The following is a 17,069-nucleotide window of genomic DNA, read 5'->3' as shown; positions in this document are numbered from 1 at the left end:
ATCTCTCCAGCCCCCATTTCTTTGTTTTTAAGACAGGACTTCTCTGTGTAGTTTTGGAATGTGTCCTGGTGTTCTGTAAACCAGGCTGGCCTTGAACTCACAAAGATTTCGCCTGCCCCTGCCTCCCAAGTGCTGAAATTAAAGGTGTGCACTACCACTGCCTGGTTCCAAGTTTTTTTTTAAATTTACTTTTATTTATTATTTTATTTATTAGTTTATTATGTATTCAGTGTTCTGCCTGCATGTATCCCTGCAGGCCAGAAGAGGGCACCAGATCAGATGGTTGTGAGCCACCAGGTGGTTCCTCAGAATTGAACTCAGGACCTCTGGAAGAGCAGGCAATGCTCCTAAGCTCTGAGCCATCTCTCCAGCCCCTTGTAAAGGGTTTATAAAGACAAAAACCACAAAGCAGTCACAAGATTACAGTCTCAAAATACAAAATTCCTTATCCTGTATCTCAATTGGCTAACGGTGAGGGAAAGCTCAGCTGTTGGTTCCTGATAGGCTGTTAGTATCTAAGGGGGCTAGCACAGCACCCCGTTACGTCCTCACACATCTGCTGACCCTGTGCTAACCCAGCTGATGGGGGAAGTAGGGTGGGGGAGTGGGCTGCAGCCGGCGACTTTGTTCTCTGTTAGCTAATACTTCCCCTAAAGAGGGGTCTTACGGCCTTAGCTTATCCTGGGGGCCCAGCCTTTCACTTTACACCCTGTCCCAAAACAAAAGCTGGCGGCTATGCAACTGAAGAGGCAAAAGTGTCAGGTTCAAAGTCAGCCTGGTTCCAGGCCATCCAGGATTACGGACTGCACCTGTCATCGAGCGTCTTTACCCAGTGATGCCCGACGACCGAGTTCAGTCCACGTGGTGGGAGGCCAGTACCAGGGAACAGACCCTGCAAGCTTCGTAGTGTGGGTGCCTGCCTACACACACACACACACACACACACACACACACACACGCACACACACACGCACACCCCTACACAAAAGAAATAATTGTTAAAAAAAGTAACAACTATACTATTGATAACAGTAACAGTAATTTCCATATTGCTGGGGTGCGCTGCGCTGTGTTTGTTGACTGACTAAGTGACTACATAGGCAGATAATAAAGTCATGGATAAAATGTGTCACCAGTCTGATCCTCAGTTCCGTGAGGCAATGCGATGCAGAAATGCAGGTCCCCCAGCAGGTGGCACTATTTCCGCTGGAGGAAATCAGTTCCTAAGGAAGTGATCCCGTTTCTATCTCAGTACCACCTAGGAAGAAATCTCACTTTGCTCAGGAGGAAACTCAGGCTCTGGACCGGGTTGTTCCAGAATTAGGATTCCTCACAGAAGCTTGTTTACCAGTCACTGTAGGATGATTTCAGCTCAGGAAGTCTAGCCCTGACTCCAGTCCCTCACTCCCTGCTACATTAGTGATGACATTTTCTGTCACTGTGCCCACAATATCTACCTAGCATTACCTGCTCTTCCAAAGATTCTGAGTTCAATTCCCAGCAACCACATGTAATGAGGTCTGGTGCCCTCTTCTGGCCAGCAGACATGCACACAGACAGAATATTGCATACATAATAAATAAATAAATAAATAAATAAATAAATAAATAAATAAATAAAAACCTTGAGCAAAATTTAAAAAAAAAAATCTACCTAGAATCCCCCAGTGAGGGGCTGGGGGCGCGGTCAGGGTGGAGCCCCGCCCAGAATCCTCTAGTGTGGGACTGAGGTCCTGGATTCAATCCTCATTACCACAAAAATAAATAAATTAAATCGAACAGTCTAAAAAGAAACCGGGAGCCACCGGAAAATAGTTGAGTCAGCCTAGAACTCAGGGCAGAGGTAAGCCAGCCACGCTTCAGAAGCCTCAAGTCACAGATGCGGCCACTGAGGCTGCGACCTCGGACAGTAGAGCAGCAAACAAGGTCTCTGGGTTCATTGCAGGAGGCGGCTGTGGGTGGCGGCCACCCTCCCAGTGACCCCGTGAAAAGCCCTCCTCCTGGCTCCTTGGCGCTCTCCAATTGGTCCCCAGCAGCTGTCTCTGGCCATCTGTTGCTGTCCATCACAGACCACCGGTCCGTGCGCTTTCTTGTTTGTCAGGCCCAGCTCCGAGACTGTAGGGTAAGAGGGGCTGGGGGGAACCTGGATAGGGCTGTGGTTCTAGAGCTTGGTAAGGGATCCCTGAGGTCCACTAGGGTCCCCTATTCCGATGACCACCCCCCCATACAGGGAGGGGCCAAATTCCCTGCCTCACCTGTGTTCTGGTACCCTCCCCCAAGAGGGGAAACTTCTATGGTTTTACTTATATTTCATTTTTAAATGATATTTTAAAATTTTTAGTTTTTGTAAGTGGACAAGTGAAGGTATGTGCTGAGGGGTACGCGTGGTCAGCAGAAGACAACCCGAGGACTCCAGCCTTGCCTTCCAGCTGAAGCGCCCGGCCGCGGCTAGCCTTTAATCCCAGCACTCGGGAGGCAGAGGCAGGCGGATCTCCGTGAGTTCGAGACCAGCCTGGTCTACAGCGTGAGTTCCAGGACAGCCAGCGCTACACAGGGAAACCCTGTCTCGAAACCACGCCACCCACAAAGGGAGGTGATTGGAGGATTGAATTCAGATCATCAGGTTTGGCTACAAGCTCTCCTACCTGATGAGCCATCTTGCGGGCTCATACCCTCCCTGTTTTTAAAGTATTTCTGTCGGGGCGTGGAGGTACGGGGGCAGTCAGTGGCCATGGATGGTCCCCTCCTCCCCATAAACTAAACCTGTGTCTGGCATCCAGCTCAGCAGAGCCCCTGGTCCCAGTTTCTCTGTGTGCCCTATAAAAACAGGGGCAAGAAGGCTGGTGTCGTGACTGGAAACCCCTCACGACCCCGTCTGCCCTGCCTCCGCTGTCACACTGAGGGCTAGACCAGGCGGGCTGTTGAGGCTTCAGCCCCCTGAATCCTGGGTCAGCTAGGGGATTCGGCGCTAGGATGCCTACTCTGTTAGACTGGGAGCAAGAGTCTGGGGAGGGGTTGGGCTGCCAGACTGACCTCTCCTGCTGGCGTGAGACACCCGATAAAAATAGTCTATGGCCTCAGAGAATTTGAGCTGGCTCTGCAGAGCAGGGCTCCAGCATGGGCCTTGGGTTCATTCCTGTGTAGCCCTGGGTGAGCTCTGGGCCTGGGTGAGCTCTGGGCCTCTCGGGGACTTGATTTTGTTCCTTGCTGTATTGATAGACTCTGGGTGTCTTCCCATGGTTGGGCTATGGGGAAGGGGTCCCAAGGAAATGCTGAAGTCATGCAAGAGTATGAATTTCTGCCCAGCATGTGGCTCACACCTTTAATCCTAGCACTCGGGAGGCAGAGGCAGGTGGATCTCTGCGAGTTGAGGTCAGCCTGGTCTACAGAGAGAGTTCCAGGACAGCCAGGCTACACAGAGAAACCCTGTCTTGAAAAAAACAAAATGAAAGGAGCATGAATTCCTCAGTGAAGGCGAAGATTAGGTAAGACGATGCCCTGACTCCCTGCCCATCCTGCAGTCTTCATGACAGCCAGAGGCTTGGAGGATCTGGATGGGGGCCTGGGCAGCTGCCTCCCCAGCGATGACTTCTCGTTACTGGAGGAGCCAAGCTCAGGCCGACGGCCAGACGGCAAGGCACAAGGTACCGTGATTGATGCGAGAGCCTGGTGGCTCCGCTTTGGAGACCAACACTTAATCTCCCAGCCTGGGCCTAGGCAAGCGGCTTTAGGGGTTGATTCCTCGGTTCTGGGTTGGAAGCTTCTAGGAGACACTGCTGCATGTCTCTGAGCCCCATGTCCCTTGTCATTTGCATAGGAAGCTGCAAATTGCCTTTCGGTGTGGGGTGGGGTGGAGTTGGTCATGGTGGTAATACCCTGCTATTTCGATTCTTCATCTGTTTCAACAACAGGGTCATCCAGGCTGGCTGACTCTTGTCGCTGGACACCTGTGAGTAGCTGGCTCCGCGATCGGGACAGCCTGCTAAAGGAATGGTGGTCTCCCATTCTTCTCCACCTCTCTTCCTCCCTCCCTCCCTCCCTCCCTCCCTCCCTCCCTCCCTCCCTCCCTCCCTTCCTCCCTTCCTTTTTTCTTTTTATTTTTGAGTTAGGGTCTCATGTAGCCCAGGCTGTCTTCGAACTCAAATTTCAGGAATGACCCTGAACTCGGAGCCTCGCACCCCCCTTTCCAAGTCCTGGAGTGACAGGCGAGCACTGTCAGACCTGCTGTGTATAGAGCTGGGGGAGCTACAACCCCAGCTTCCTTTCAAAATTTGTTTCAGGGCCTGGAGAGATGGCTCAGAGGTTAAGAGCATTGCCTGCTCTTCCAAAGGTCCTGAGTTCAATTCCCAGCAACCACATGGTGGCTCACAACCATCTGTAATGGGGTCTGGTGCCCTCTTTTGGCCTGCAGGCATACACACAGACAGAATATTGTATACATAATAAATAAATAAATAAATAAATAAATAAAATTTGTTTCAGTTGGGCAGTGGTGGTGCACACTTTTAATCCCAGCACTCCGGAAGCAGAGGCAGGCGGATCTCTGTGAGTTTGAGACCAGCCTGGTCTGCAGAGTGAGTTCCAGGATTGCAGGGCTACACAGAGAAATTCTGTCTTGAAAACAAAAAACAAAAGTTTTTTTTCCTTCATTTTTGTTTTATGTTTATGGGTGTTGATTTGTATTTAATTTTATTTTTTTATGCGTTTTGCCTGCATACATGGGTATCTGATGAACTCAGAAACCAGAAGGGGGCATTGGATCCCCTGGAACTGGAGTTACAGATGGTTGTGAGCTGCCCTGTGGGTGCTGGGTTCTCTGCGAGAGCTGCCTGTGCTGTAGCCACTGAGCCATCTCTCCAACTTCTAATGTATATGTATATATATATATGTGTGTGTGTGTATATGTGTTTATATACATGTATTGTGTTTTTATATATTTGTATATATACACATGTATAGATCTGTACTTATCTGCATGTCTATATATGCATACACACACATATATATGTGTGTGTATATAATTATTTATATGTATATGTGAACATGTACAGCAAGGGATCACAGGCCATCTTCCTGAATCTGTTTTCTCCTTTACTGGGGGGGGGGGGAGTGGGGTGTCCCAGGATCAAACGCAGGCTGTCAGGTTTGGAGGCAGGACCAGCACCCAGTGAGCTGCTTGCCTGGGCCCTACTTTTGAGTTTTAGACAGTCCTTCTACACAGCCCAGGTCGGCATCCAACTGCAGACCCTCTTATGTCTCGACCTCCTGGGTGTTGAGATTACAGAATGAGTCATTACAACCCGCCTCCTCCCCGGAAAGTCTGAACTGATATCCCGCCTGTCTCTGACGCCCTACAGGTCCTCCAGGACACAGTGACTGCTGGCACTGCGGAGAAAGAGCTCGTGGCCCAGGAGGGTCTGGGAACCAGTAAAGGGATTCCTAAAGCTGGGACAAGTGGGTTTGCGCGGGGAGGGCGAGCGGGCGGGGATGGGGCGACAGGAGCCACAGGCGACCAAACCTTGTCTCCACAGGCCCCCGGAGCGTTCCCGCACGCAGAAAGTTGCAGGCTGCGCCTCCCCTGAAGCCCCCGCCGCCACCGCCACCGCCCAGGGACGACCTGCCTTGGGGAGACCTGACGCTCAACAAGTGCCTGGTGCTGGCCTCTTTGGTGGCACTGCTGGGCTCGGCTGTCCAGCTCTGTCAGGGTGAGCCTTGCAGAGGAGGGATTGGCCTGCGGCAGGGGTAGGGACAGTGAGAGTCCTCTCCAAAGGGGTGGGGTGCATTCCCTGCAGCCCTGCGGGGGCAGTGACTCCATTGTTCCTACAAACATTGTGCTCAAGTCTCTCCCTACCCCAGGAATAGCCTGTGAGCCGCATGGTCACACCTAGGCTTCCAAGCCTGCCTTTGGGGTGCTCTTGGCTCAACTGGCATTCATTCATTCATTCATTCATTCATTCATTCATTCATTCATTTTGAGCCAGAGTCTCACTGTGTATCCCTGGCTGGCCTCTGTAGACTCTGAGAAATTCGCCTGCCTCTGCGTCCCTCCCACGTGCTGGAATTAAAGGTGTGAGTCACCATGCCCAGACATTTTTTTTTTTTGACAGAGTTTCACATAGTCCAGGCTGGCCTCAAGCTTTCTATATAGCCCTGGCTGGCCTCTGATCCCCCTGCTTTGAACTCCCAAGAGCTGAACCCAGGCTTTTTTGTTTGCTTTTGAGTTAAGGGCTCATTTTATATAACACAGATTAGCCTGGGTCTCATGGCAATCCTCCTGTCTCAGCATCCTCCAGCCAGGATGACGGGCATGTGAGACTGAACCTGGTCCCACTCCTTCATAGTCCACCCCAGGCTAGATGTCCCCGTGCAGAGAGAGGGGGGAGGGGAGGGGAGGGGAAAGGAGGAGAGAGGAGAAGAGAGGGAGAGAGGAGAAGAGAAGAGAAGAGAAGAGAAGAGAAGAGAAGAGAAGAGAAGAGAAGAGAAGAGAAGAGAAGAGAAGAGAAGAGAAGAGAAGAGAAAAGGGGGGTCTCTAGGAGGAGGGGGTATCCCAGCAGCAGGAGCATGAGGTAGACTGCTGAAGTGGGTTGTTCTGGGGCTGAGTGGGAGGATGAGGAGGGTGCGCTCTGTCCTCCAACCCAGACCGACTGACTTTCAGACGCGGTGGCTGGGGAGGTGGCGGTGGAAATCCCTCAGCAGTGGGTCCCGCCCAGTCCTACACCCAAGAAACCAGAGGCGCCCGCGGTAAGCTTTCTTCCCGGGCCTTCACCTGATGGGGCTGCTTTCCAGGGAAAAGGAGGTCCGGCTTGTGGGGAGATGGGCGCGGACCCCAAGACCCCACATTGTCTTTCTGCAGCCTAAGCCCCCGCTCTTGGTGCCCCCATCGGGGCCTCCTGAGCCCAAGCCTGAGCCACCCGGGCCCCAGGTACAGAAGCAGGAAAAGCCTGAGGCTGCAGAAGCAGAAACCCAGGGGAGCCTGGCGGGTCCACCCCAGAGGCCTCTGGAGAAGAGTGCGCACCCCTTGGTGGCCAAGGGTCCCAGGAGAGGCCGAGGGAGAAGTCAAAGAAACGAGAGAAGCTGAAGAAGGAGAAACTGAGGAGGGAGAAGCCCAGGAAGGAGGAGAGGCCGTGGGTCACCAGGGAGCCCCGCCAATCCCTGTCCGGGCGCTGGGAGACCCGCGAAGGAGGCCATCGGCCATGGATGCGGTCCTCCAGGGAACTCGAGCATGAGAAGCGGCAGGCCTGGGCTTCCCGGCGACGCCACGACCGTGACGACCGACCCAGACAGAAGCCCCGTGGGGGAAAGGGGCGCGATTGATCCTGCCCCTGTCCTCCTTGGTGAACCCCGTGTCCCTTCTCCCTGCAGCACCAGTAAATAAAGCTCGTGCTGCGACAGCCACGTTTTCTGCTCCTTTGTGCCTGGACCCCAAGGGTCGACGAGATGGCGAAGTGGGTAAAGGTGCTTGCCGCTGAGCCTTTATCCTGGGACACACTCCCCTTCATTATCCTGACCTCCATCAGCGTGCTTGCAGTTCTGACCCTCCTGTCTCCACCTCCAGACACACCTGCACCGCCACATTTTCTTTTTCAGGTTTGAGCCTGGGGTGGGGGGGTCGGGGTTGGGATGTGCAAGCGCCCTTTACGGCTGAGCTGTTTGTCTCGCTCCCCTCTTTTGGACTTTGAAGCAGGGTTTTACTCTGTAGTTCAGGATGACTCAAAGCAATTCTCCTGCCTCAACACTCCCCTCCACACATACAAATTAGTTAACTAATTTAAAAAGTGACATGGTCTGGGAGTTTAATGCCAGCACTGGGGAGGTAGGGTCAGTCCGCTCTCTGTGAGTTCGAGGCCAGCCTGGTCTGCATAGTAAGTTCCAGGATAGAGAGACCCTGTCCTTAAAAAGTGATGGAGATGGAGTGCATCCTCCCGGACTGGAAGGTGTGTGTACGTGTGTGTAGATCTAGCACTTGAGAGGGAGGTCCCTCCACCCACAGACACCCCCGCTGAGTGTTTGCTGATCTTTATTGGTATACTGTCTGGAGACAAAGCAGGCGTCAGCGGCAGCCGCACTCGGTGGCCACCATGTTAGGCACGTGGTGCGCGCTAATGCGTTCCTCGGACAGGCTGATGAGCAGCTTGCCCGCGTATGCAGTGGGCACGCAGCAGGGTAGGCGCCCCAGGGCAGCCCCGCGAGCCTGCATCTTCAGCAGGAGGACCACGTGGTTCCCGTAGTGCGGGTTGCGGTCGGACTGTGGCCACACGCAGGCGCCTTGACAGTTGTTGGCCTGGTAGGTCTCAGGGATGAGCACTGAGCGCTCTGCCCGCAGATCCACACTTAGCTCGCGCAGCCTGCAAGGCCCTTCTGCAGCGGTCTCCACGCTGCGTCCAGCCCTCCCGCGCCCTTCCCTCCCACGCCACTCAGCACGCAGACCCTGCAGTGCCTTTAGTAGAAGCAGCGCGCGCAATGGGTCCCCGGGGCTGTTGGAGTCGTTGGGGCACAGCGCCAGCAGGCGCGACAGCAGAGGGGGCGCAGCGGGTGGCAGACCTGGAAGGCTACGCAGCTCTGAGGCCGCCGCCTGCAGCTCCACGGCCACCCTGCGTGCCAGGTCGGCGGCCCAGGGAGCAGAGGCAGGGCCCTGCAGCGGCGTGGGGTCCCCCACGGTGGCTGCAGTGGGAGACAGCAGCAGTAGCAGGGGTTCCTCCCCATCGAGCAGGCATTCCAGGGCCGCGGGGTCCGACAGGTTGACCAGGCCCTGTGGGAAGTTGGCCAGCGCCCCAGGGTCCAGGGCCAGACGCGTGTGAGAGGCTCGGGTAGGGGGTCCCCGCAAGGCACGCACTAAGCGGGTGAGAGTCTCTAGGAAGGGGTCGGCGCTGTGTGGCAGATCCTCCGGCTCCAGGGGCAGCCTGGAATCGAAGGCAGTGAGCCAACCTTGAGCACAAGAGGCTGTGGTGGGCGCATTTCCTCCTCCCCACATCTTCCCAGTTCCAACTCCAGCCCTGCCGTGCGCACACCTGGGCGGCGGGAAGGGCATGGTGTCCAGCTGGCCATGCGCTGGCTGCACTGATGACTGGGTAGGTGGCAGCAACAGCAGGGTAGGGGTCATACGTGTGAAACAGCGGGAGTCAGAGCCAAACAGAAAAGCCTGCAGCTGGGCGATGCTCAGGGTGGCACCTGCGGGGAGTGGGCACGTGGCTAGCTGAGGGGAAGGGCAAAGGGCAGCCTCTTTTCACACCGTCCCTTCCCCTCTGCCCGGACCTGGACCTACCTTCTCTGCGTGACTGAAGAGTTAGGGCAAGGCCAGGGCCACTCCAGGCCCCCGCTGGGATATCCACAACCAGCACCAAATAGCGGGTGTCCCGTGTAGGGCAGAGGTTCTGTAGACATCGGAACTCTGCTGGACTGAGGATGGCCAGGTTACCAGGCACACCCATCCCATACCGGGAGTAGATTACCTTGTGTACTAGTGACCCCAGGAACCCTTCTATTAGGCAGATCTTTATACACCCCAACCAGACGGCTGTTCCGGGATGGCCCCATGCCACTCTCACGTACCTGTGTGCCCTGCAGTCCAGTCCCTGTGACGGTGACCTGGGGGCCGGGTCCCGGGTATAGCACCAGCAGGGCCCGCTCCCAGCGGATGGCTCCCCCACGTGGAGGCTCTTGGAACTTCAGCAAGAGCGTGGGCTCCCACATCACTGTGGGCGAATACTGGTTGACAACTGAGCCTGAAGCCACTAGTTTCCGTCCCTCAAGACCTATCCTACAGAGAGTCCCTCAGCTGGAATCTAACCGGAGATCTCCTGTGGCCACGCAGGCCTGAAGGACCCTGACCCCAGCTGTGAAGTGAGGACCTTGCTTGAAGGGACTCGGTGACCCTTTGCCTGGGACGGATTTGGGGTGTTGTGCTCCGCCATCAAGGCTGTGCCTGGCAGCCAAGCAATAGGGCCTCCCTGCAGCCTCCCCCGGGTCCTCGGAATGAGCCTCAGGTTGCACAAGGCACAGGGGTCCTGAACAGCGCCCATCACATACCTTCAGTCAGGTGCAGGACCAGCAACTGCTGCCCCCCAGGCTCCCCCAGCCAGGCCCCAAGGTGCTGCAAGAGTGGCAGGACAGCCTGGGCATCAGGAGTGCAGACTCCAAAGGTGGCCAGGTCTTGGGGTCCCCAGTGAGACTCCTGTACAGCCTCCAGGAAGGCATGCTCATAGCTGTCCAGGCCCCCTACTACCCTTAGCGGGATTCTGCTTCTGTTCCCCTCTGCTCTCAGCATCACCAGGCACAAGGGCTCTGGGGGATCGCTGGGAGGCCAGACCCCATCCTCAAGGAAGATGAGGCCCCTGGTGCTGGGGGCTCTTTGGAGCTCTTCTCTGAGAGTCTCCGCCTGTAACACAGCCCCCATGGTCACCAGCAGTAGTGCCATCGGAGAGAGGGGTCGTCCCTGCATGGCGGTGCAACAAAGTCTGGAAGGCCCTGCTTATATGCATAGCTGAGCAAGAGTGCTTGGGAGGGGCACCCTTATCAACTCTGGAAGTGACCTTGGGGGACAGTGCCTGGCGCCCAGTATGTCCAGCAGGTGGGAGGTGGCCTTCTCAAAGGGTTTTCTGTCCTCAAGAGACAGGCCCACAATTGCAGAAACCACAGCTGTCCTTGAGTAGCTCCCATCTGCCTAGGGAGCCCACCTGGAGGACTCACAGAACCCCGGGTCACCATGCCTTCAATAAGGCAGTACCTGCCCATCCCCTCCACTCCCCCAAGACAACATAAGAACCACACTGCAGACAGGGAGACATGGGGGAGGCTGTTTAATGGACTCAGAACAGGACAAAATAGAAAACTTTCCAAGGACTGGCCCCAGGAAAAGGCTGCGCATAGGCAGCAGGGGGTGCTGGGGCCATGACTCAGTTGCCTGGGGGAGGGGGAGGCATGTTCCCAGGGCCGTCTGAGGGGAGTGGGGGCCTTAGCATGGGGGGCATAGGAGCTGGGTGCACCCCAGGATTTGAGGGGTGAACACCTGGAGGCTGAGGGTGAACTACAGGCGCAGCAGGGTGGACTCCAGGAGGAGGCTGGGGGTGTACCCCAGGTGCCTGAGGGTGGATGCCAGGAGCTGGGGGGTGCACCCCAGGTGCCTGAGGGTGAACTGCAGGAGCAGGTGGGTGTACTCCTGGAGCCTGAGGATGAACTCCAGCTGATGGGGGAGGGTGGACCCCGGGAGCTGGCGGGTGGACCCCGGGAGCTGGTGGGTGCACTCCAGGGGCTGCTGGGTGGACCCCGGGAGCTGGTGGGTGCACCACAGGGGCTGGTGGGTGCACTCCAGGGGCTGCTGGGAGCACACCTGGAGCTGGGGGATGGACCCCAGATGTTGGTGGGTGGACCACTGGGGCTGGGGGATGGACCCCAGGAGCTGGGGGATGGACTCCAGATGTGGGTGGGTGGACTACTGGGGCTGGGGGATGGACCCCAGGAGCTGGTGGAGGCATTTGGGGAGGTCCAGGAGGCCCAGAGGGAGCAGGCCCGGTGGGAGGCATAGGGGGCAGAGGCAGGCCACCAGGCGGAGGTGGGGGCAAGGCATCTGGCAGTGGTGGGCGAGGAGGCAGGCCATTCATGAGTGGGGGAGGGGGCCGCTTGACACCTGGGGGTCCAGCAGGGAGGCTGGGTGGGGCAGGTGGCTTCTCCATCTTAAAGTGGAACTGAAGAAAAAACTGTAGGGAGGAGCGTCAGTGACCGCAGGGGAGGAGGGTGAGAGGGAGGAGGAGTGCCATGCAAGGGCTGCAGAACCTCACCTGCTTGGTCTCTCGGTTCCAGTGGGTCCAGAACTTTCCCTCTGCCTTGTCGATCTCCCGGCTTGGCACCTGGGAGAGGAAAGCACAAGCTTCAGTACCCCAGGGTGGAGACGGGGACCGACAGACAGGCTAATCCCGGCTGCCCCTCTCCTGTCCTCGGTGTTACTACCTTGAAGGCAATGGTCTCGTAGGGCTCAGCAGCCATGAGCAGGTACTGCCAGCGGCGGTCTGGGGGCTCAATCCTCTGCTCGTAAGCAGACATGAAGCGGTGGCGTGGCATGATGCCCTCGGCAATCTCAGGGTAGTCAATCTGTAAACGTGCACAGCAGCATCAGCACCACACTCACGTGTCCGCTCCACCCCGACTGGCCCCACCTCACCTGAAACAGCAGGCTCTGCTGGCCCATCTCTGTGTCCCTCTGCTTGGTCACTGCAATACACAGGGGAGAGGGCTGTTATGTGTCATAGGTGCTCACCTGGCTAGGATCTGAGCAAGACAACCCAGCCCAGCACTGCATGGTCAGGACGGTGTGGACAGCCCTCTGCAGCCACCCTGGGTTCCTGCTGACTACACGACTGGCTTTCTGATCAGGCCAGGTCACTCGGGGGCCTCTGCTGAGGGGCTCTGGGAGTGCTGACTGCAGAAAACCTGCCTCCCCATCCTTCTGGAAGTTTCTAGTGGGGGATTGGTGCTTATCGCCCACCTGTGGGCTGCTATGACAGAGGAAGTAGCGGCTATGTGTCCTAGGGATGGGTGTATCCTGTGCCAGGGCCCACAGGGCTCATTCATGTCGCAGCCCACAACTGTAGGCTGGCCGACACACACACACACCTTTGTAGCCAGGGCGGCCAATCTTCACAAACTTTTTTACCTCCACCTTGACCTTTTCAGGTGCTGGCTGGGCAGGGGCTTCCTTGGCCTCTTTGGCAGCTCGCCGGGCCCTACAAACACAAAACATGGATGCATGGCCCCTCCACCAGCTGCCAAGGCCAAGCATACAGGCGCCAGAGCCCCCTGGCCTTGGAGCTCATGGACAGGATGAGGGCTCAGCCCTGGAGTCTCCCAAGCAGGGACAGAGCAGGTGGGCACCAATCACCCCACTGTCCTTGCTCCTTAGCAGTCAGCTCTGCAGAAGGACTGCCAGGCTGGAACACAGGCAGAGTAAACACAGGGCCTTTCCCTCCTCCCCACCCAGCCACAAAGTGAGGGCTCACAAGTTAGTCTGATGCTTCTTCCCTTGGGTGTGGGCCAGGTAGCTCCCCTGCAGAGAAAAAGAAGACAGGTCACTGAGGGGGAGGGGGAAGCAGGACAGCTCTAAGGGGACCCAGCCCACGGGTCTGACATGAGTCTATAGTTCCTTGGAGCATGGGAACCTATGGGGATGCAGTGGCCGTGGCTGCACTGGGGAGCAGTGACACGCCATGCCACTCTGGGAACCTCTCTGTGGTTAGGACCAGCACACACACCGAAGTCTTCAGTGCTGACCCCACTACAGGGGTCTGGCAAGTGCTCAGGGAGCTCCTGAGGGGGTGGTGGAGCCTAAGCTACTGCTGGGCATCCTGCACAGCTGTGGCGGCTGACTCCATTGTCAACACGGTCACTGCTGATTGCTCTGCTCATCTAGTCCTGGACTACCAATGGACTCCAGTCCTCACCTCCTCCCTGATTCCCTAAAATGCAGAAGCAGCCCTGTTGCTGGGGACATTCACAGATCAGACACACTGACTGCTGTCCTGACACCAAGGTCAGAGAAAGAGAAAGGGTAAAAGGGCAGCTGGTCCCCAGGCCACCTTTAGTGTAGAGCCAGAGGCAGAGCTCACAGAGCTGGACGGGCACACAGTTCAGCTCAGTGGCTGCTTACCCAGCACAGCTGAGAAAAAAATAAAAGAATTCAACCAAACCAGACCAACACTGAGGGAGCCCTCGGCTCTGGGTGATAGGTCCAAGGTCCACCAATGTCACCCCATCAGTGTAAAGGCCACGCATATGCCCAGCGGGGGACGAGGTCAGGTGGAAGCACGTACCTCATTGTTATGCAGCGTCAGGCAGAGTTTGCACTCATAGGATCCCAGATGGTTTTTCATAAAGTATGGGTCCTGGGAGGGAATATAAGTACCTGTTAGACCACAAAGCCTGGTTCTCTGAACCCAAGACGGAGGTGTTGTAGGGGCTCTGTGTACACGGGGACACTGCTCCCAAACCTTGTTGATGTCGATGGTTTCAAGGGCCAGCTGCCGCAGGCGCTCCCTGCGGTCCCGGTTGCTCTCAGAGGAGGAGGCCACGCCCCCACTCCCAGTCTTGCCTCCAGGTCTGTGCTGGAAGTCCATGGTGCAGGCCTGGGAGCTTCAAGAGACAAGAGAAACCTGGGAGAAAGAAGAATCAGAACACTGTTGGTACTGCTAGGCCCATGGGGTGGCCAGAGACTCACGCAGCAGGCAGGCAGCCCGTCACCTGTATGTCGCAGACTGGATTCTACCTAATCCCTAGGGCCAATGTGAACCAAGTACAGAAACCGCCAGTTTTTGCTAAGCAAGCCCAAGACCCTAGTATCATTTCTTCAAATCTCAGGTAGCCCAGGCTGTTCGTAAACTCATTATGTACCCGAGGCTATCTTTTCAACTCCTGGTCCCCCAAGCACTGGAATTATAGGGGTGTGCCATTACATCAAACTGATTCTTTGGTGTTATGAGGGGGGTGGGGGAACAGGCAGAGTCTTACAGAACTTGGCTTGGCCTTGAACTTCCTAGGGGGAGGACTGCTTGTGTTTGAACTCTTGATCTTCCCAGGTAACTGCGGTATGATGGGATCTCTCTCCATAGCCCTGGCTGTCCTGGGACTCTCCACATAGACCAGGCTGGTCTCAAACAGAGATTCACCTGCCTCTGCCTCCCAAATGCTGGGACTAAAGACCACCCCCGCCCCCATCTGACACACAGGGCATAAGGAGCTTTTCCCAGTCTCCCGAGTTCTGAGCTGTCCACAGTGCTGTAGAAAGCTCTGTGTCGGGCTCAAAGCCACCAGGCCATGTTCTCCTGATGGTGGAACACTTCATACTGTCTGCTGCAGGACTCTGGTTATAACTCAGAGTGAATTCACAGTGCCCAGGAGAGAAGTGGAGGGCAGCTCTTGTCATCATTGCTGGAGCCTCAGACAGCAAAAGGAACCTTGCAAACGGGATCAAGACTCTTTGAGAGCCGGGTATCCCAATTATCTACAATGTCACCTTGGAGGTAGGTAGGAGAGCTCAAGGCAGAGACACTACGAGGTCACTGGTTGTCAGTTCCAAAGGAGGAAGGGACACAGAGGCCTCTGGATGCTGGGAAGATGAGAGGATATGAACTCAAGCTGTGAGCTGTTTCATACTCAGCCACCCAAGGACTGAAAAAGAGACGCACTGTCCACATCTTCCAAAGCTACCAGGATACACATTCCTAAATTAGATGGAGTTGGCCAGATGCAAGAGCAGAGTCCAAGCTGGGCGATGGTGGCGCATGCCTTTAATCCCAGCACTTGGGAGGCAGAGACAGGTGGATCTCTGTGAGTTCGAGACCAGCCTGGTCTACAGAGCTAGTTCCAGGACAGGCTCCAAAGCCACAAAGAAACCCTGTCTCGAAAAACCAAAAAAAAAAAAAAAGCAGAGTCCAAGGGTGGCACAGTCTGCTCCCCAGAAAAAGAGGGCACCCAGGGCAGTGACAGGAGGGAAAACTTTGACCTCTGGCAAAGAGGACTCCCAAGAACATGAGACTCTGGCCACTCTTCCAAGGGGACAGGGTGTCCAGCCACAGGCTTGAGGGTGTAATTCAGGGGCAGAGTGCTTGTTTAGTATCCATAAAGCCTCTAGGGTGTGTGCCTGAGGATCCACTGAAGGAAAAAAATCCATCAGTTTTGGAGGGTGGGGGAAAAAAGGACAAAACCAGCCTGGGTGACCACATTCCTTGGTTCTGGAGGTGCACAGAATCCTGCAAAATCTCACAACTGAGCTACCCTCTCAGCCCATGACGAACTTTCAACCTCCAAAAACACAAGCACTTAATTGTGGGGCATGGCGGTGCCCGCTCTCATGTCAGCTCTTGTTTGAGTTGGAGGCCTGAGTGGGCTATGCAGTAAGAACTTGTCTTAAATAAGAGATAAAAGGGCGCTGGGTAGGTTGGGGAGTTGGCTCAGTAGTGAAAAGCATTTGTGCCCTTGCAAAAAAAACCAGTTCCGTTTCTAGCACCCAAACTGGGCAGCTGACAACCAGCTCCAGGGCACCTGGCACTCTCTTCTGGACTCAATGGGTACCACACTCAACATGCACACACACATAAAAACACATAAAAGATAGTCTGAGGAAAGCAATGTGAACACTGGCATTTATAATTCTGCTTCGTGCCCCAAGCTCCTGCGACAACACTTCCCCACCAAAGCGGACTGTACCCTCCCACCGTGAGCAGTAATAAACCCAAATTAGACACCCAGGTGTAGAGATACACGCTGTTCATCCCAGTACTGGGGAGGCAGCGGCACCATGATGTGTGTGAGTTCGAGGCCAGCCTGGTTCACACTAAAGTTCCAGGAGGGCCTGAATTGTGCGGTGAAAACCGTCTGAAATAAAAGTTTTGCCAATGACTGGAGACGTGCGACCTCATGGACCACCATTAAGATTATCGATAAACGATCGACAAGGGAAGAAAAGCGGTATTTGAGAAGGTGCTGCTCTGGTCCACTTTGGGAGGAAATACCGTTATCTTTTAATCGCAGCCACGGACCTACTCAGGTGGACAGGAGCAGCAGTCGCCAGGGCCCTAACGATGAGGGAAACTGAGGCAACCAAGGAAGTCAAAAGAATCTCTAAGACCCCGAACCACGCCAGGGGCCAGTGACGCGCGGCGGGAATCCGCGACGCCGCTACGGCCCAACGGGCCTTACGAGAGCGCGCTCTCCGTGCGCGCGCCAGGCCCGAGGAAGAAGAACGCGCCGCCCACCCTCGCTCCCATCCCCACTTCCAATCCCCTTCCAGGGGCGCCGCGGTCTGGGCAGCCGCCACCGACAAGTCGCGCAGCTCCTCACCGGCGCCCAAGGCCGCGATTCCCGGGCTTAACCTCCGCGACGGCCACGACTTGGCTGCGCGCACGCGCACGACGGACTAAGCGACCACTTCCGGGAGCAAATGAGGCGGAGTTTCCTGTGCGCGCATGCCCGAAAGACGGACTGGGTTCTAGAGGCGCGAGGACAAGGAGTCTACAGTGCGCACGCTCATTGAGATGTCCACGAATTCTCGTTCTGCTCTAAATCTCGTGACGCTACCTATCGCGA

At 55.9% G+C, this 17,069-nt stretch overlaps 2 protein-coding genes, 1 long non-coding RNA gene and 1 pseudogene across 3 annotated transcripts; 2 read left to right on the top strand and 2 right to left on the bottom strand.

Annotated features, from left to right (window-relative positions):
- The first annotated feature begins 2,072 nt into the window (after positions 1-2,072).
- LOC130876216 (uncharacterized) lies at positions 2,073-3,638 on the top strand. Its single transcript, XR_009057278.1, has 3 exons — positions 2,073-2,121; positions 2,341-2,622; positions 3,521-3,638. It is a non-coding gene; the product is annotated as an uncharacterized LOC130876216 (long non-coding RNA).
- A 223-nt stretch (positions 3,639-3,861) lies between these two features.
- Positions 3,862-7,361, top strand: LOC130875637 (junctional sarcoplasmic reticulum protein 1-like; annotated as a pseudogene).
- Positions 7,362-7,888: 527 nt separating this feature from the next.
- On the bottom strand, positions 7,889-10,467 carry LOC130876057 (muellerian-inhibiting factor-like). The gene is made up of 5 exons (XM_057772481.1): positions 10,026-10,467; positions 9,549-9,691; positions 9,262-9,370; positions 9,008-9,167; positions 7,889-8,899 (listed from the first exon to the last, which is right to left on the bottom strand). Exons 1-5 carry the CDS (start codon positions 10,435-10,437, stop codon positions 8,050-8,052), a joined length of 1,674 nt encoding a protein of 557 aa, XP_057628464.1. The 5' UTR covers positions 10,438-10,467; the 3' UTR covers positions 7,889-8,049.
- A 311-nt stretch (positions 10,468-10,778) lies between these two features.
- LOC130876122 (splicing factor 3A subunit 2) lies at positions 10,779-16,945 on the bottom strand. The gene is made up of 9 exons (XM_057772562.1): positions 16,824-16,945; positions 13,976-14,137; positions 13,799-13,870; positions 12,989-13,035; positions 12,606-12,715; positions 12,154-12,203; positions 11,943-12,083; positions 11,774-11,842; positions 10,779-11,692 (listed from the first exon to the last, which is right to left on the bottom strand). Exons 2-9 carry the CDS (start codon positions 14,099-14,101, stop codon positions 10,892-10,894), a joined length of 1,416 nt encoding a protein of 471 aa, XP_057628545.1. The 5' UTR covers positions 14,102-14,137; positions 16,824-16,945; the 3' UTR covers positions 10,779-10,891.
- Between the last annotated feature and the right edge of the window lie 124 nt (positions 16,946-17,069).

This window comes from Chionomys nivalis, chromosome 6 (genome assembly GCF_950005125.1).
Source record: "Chionomys nivalis chromosome 6, mChiNiv1.1, whole genome shotgun sequence".
NCBI lineage: Eukaryota > Metazoa > Chordata > Mammalia > Rodentia > Cricetidae > Chionomys > Chionomys nivalis.
This window is presented reverse-complemented; position numbering and strand designations above follow the sequence as displayed.

Excerpts from the sequence above, each read along its gene's own strand:
- LOC130876057 (XM_057772481.1), bottom strand. The coding sequence starts at position 10,437 with ATGCAGGGACGACCCCTCTCTCCGATGGCACTACTGCTGGTGACCATG. Across the intron at positions 9,692-10,025 it reads GGTCCTGCACCTGACTGAAG|TGATGTGGGAGCCCACGCTC; the intron begins GTATGTGATGGG and ends ATTCGCCCACAG. Across the intron at positions 9,371-9,548 it reads CTGGACTGCAGGGCACACAG|AACCTCTGCCCTACACGGGA; the intron begins GTACGTGAGAGT and ends CGATGTCTACAG.
- LOC130876122 (XM_057772562.1), bottom strand. The coding sequence starts at position 14,101 with ATGGACTTCCAGCACAGACCTGGAGGCAAGACTGGGAGTGGGGGCGTG. Across the intron at positions 13,871-13,975 it reads AAACCATCGACATCAACAAG|GACCCATACTTTATGAAAAA; the intron begins GTTTGGGAGCAG and ends ATTCCCTCCCAG. Across the intron at positions 11,693-11,773 it reads GGAACCGAGAGACCAAGCAG|TTTTTTCTTCAGTTCCACTT; the intron begins GTGAGGTTCTGC and ends TCCTCCCTACAG.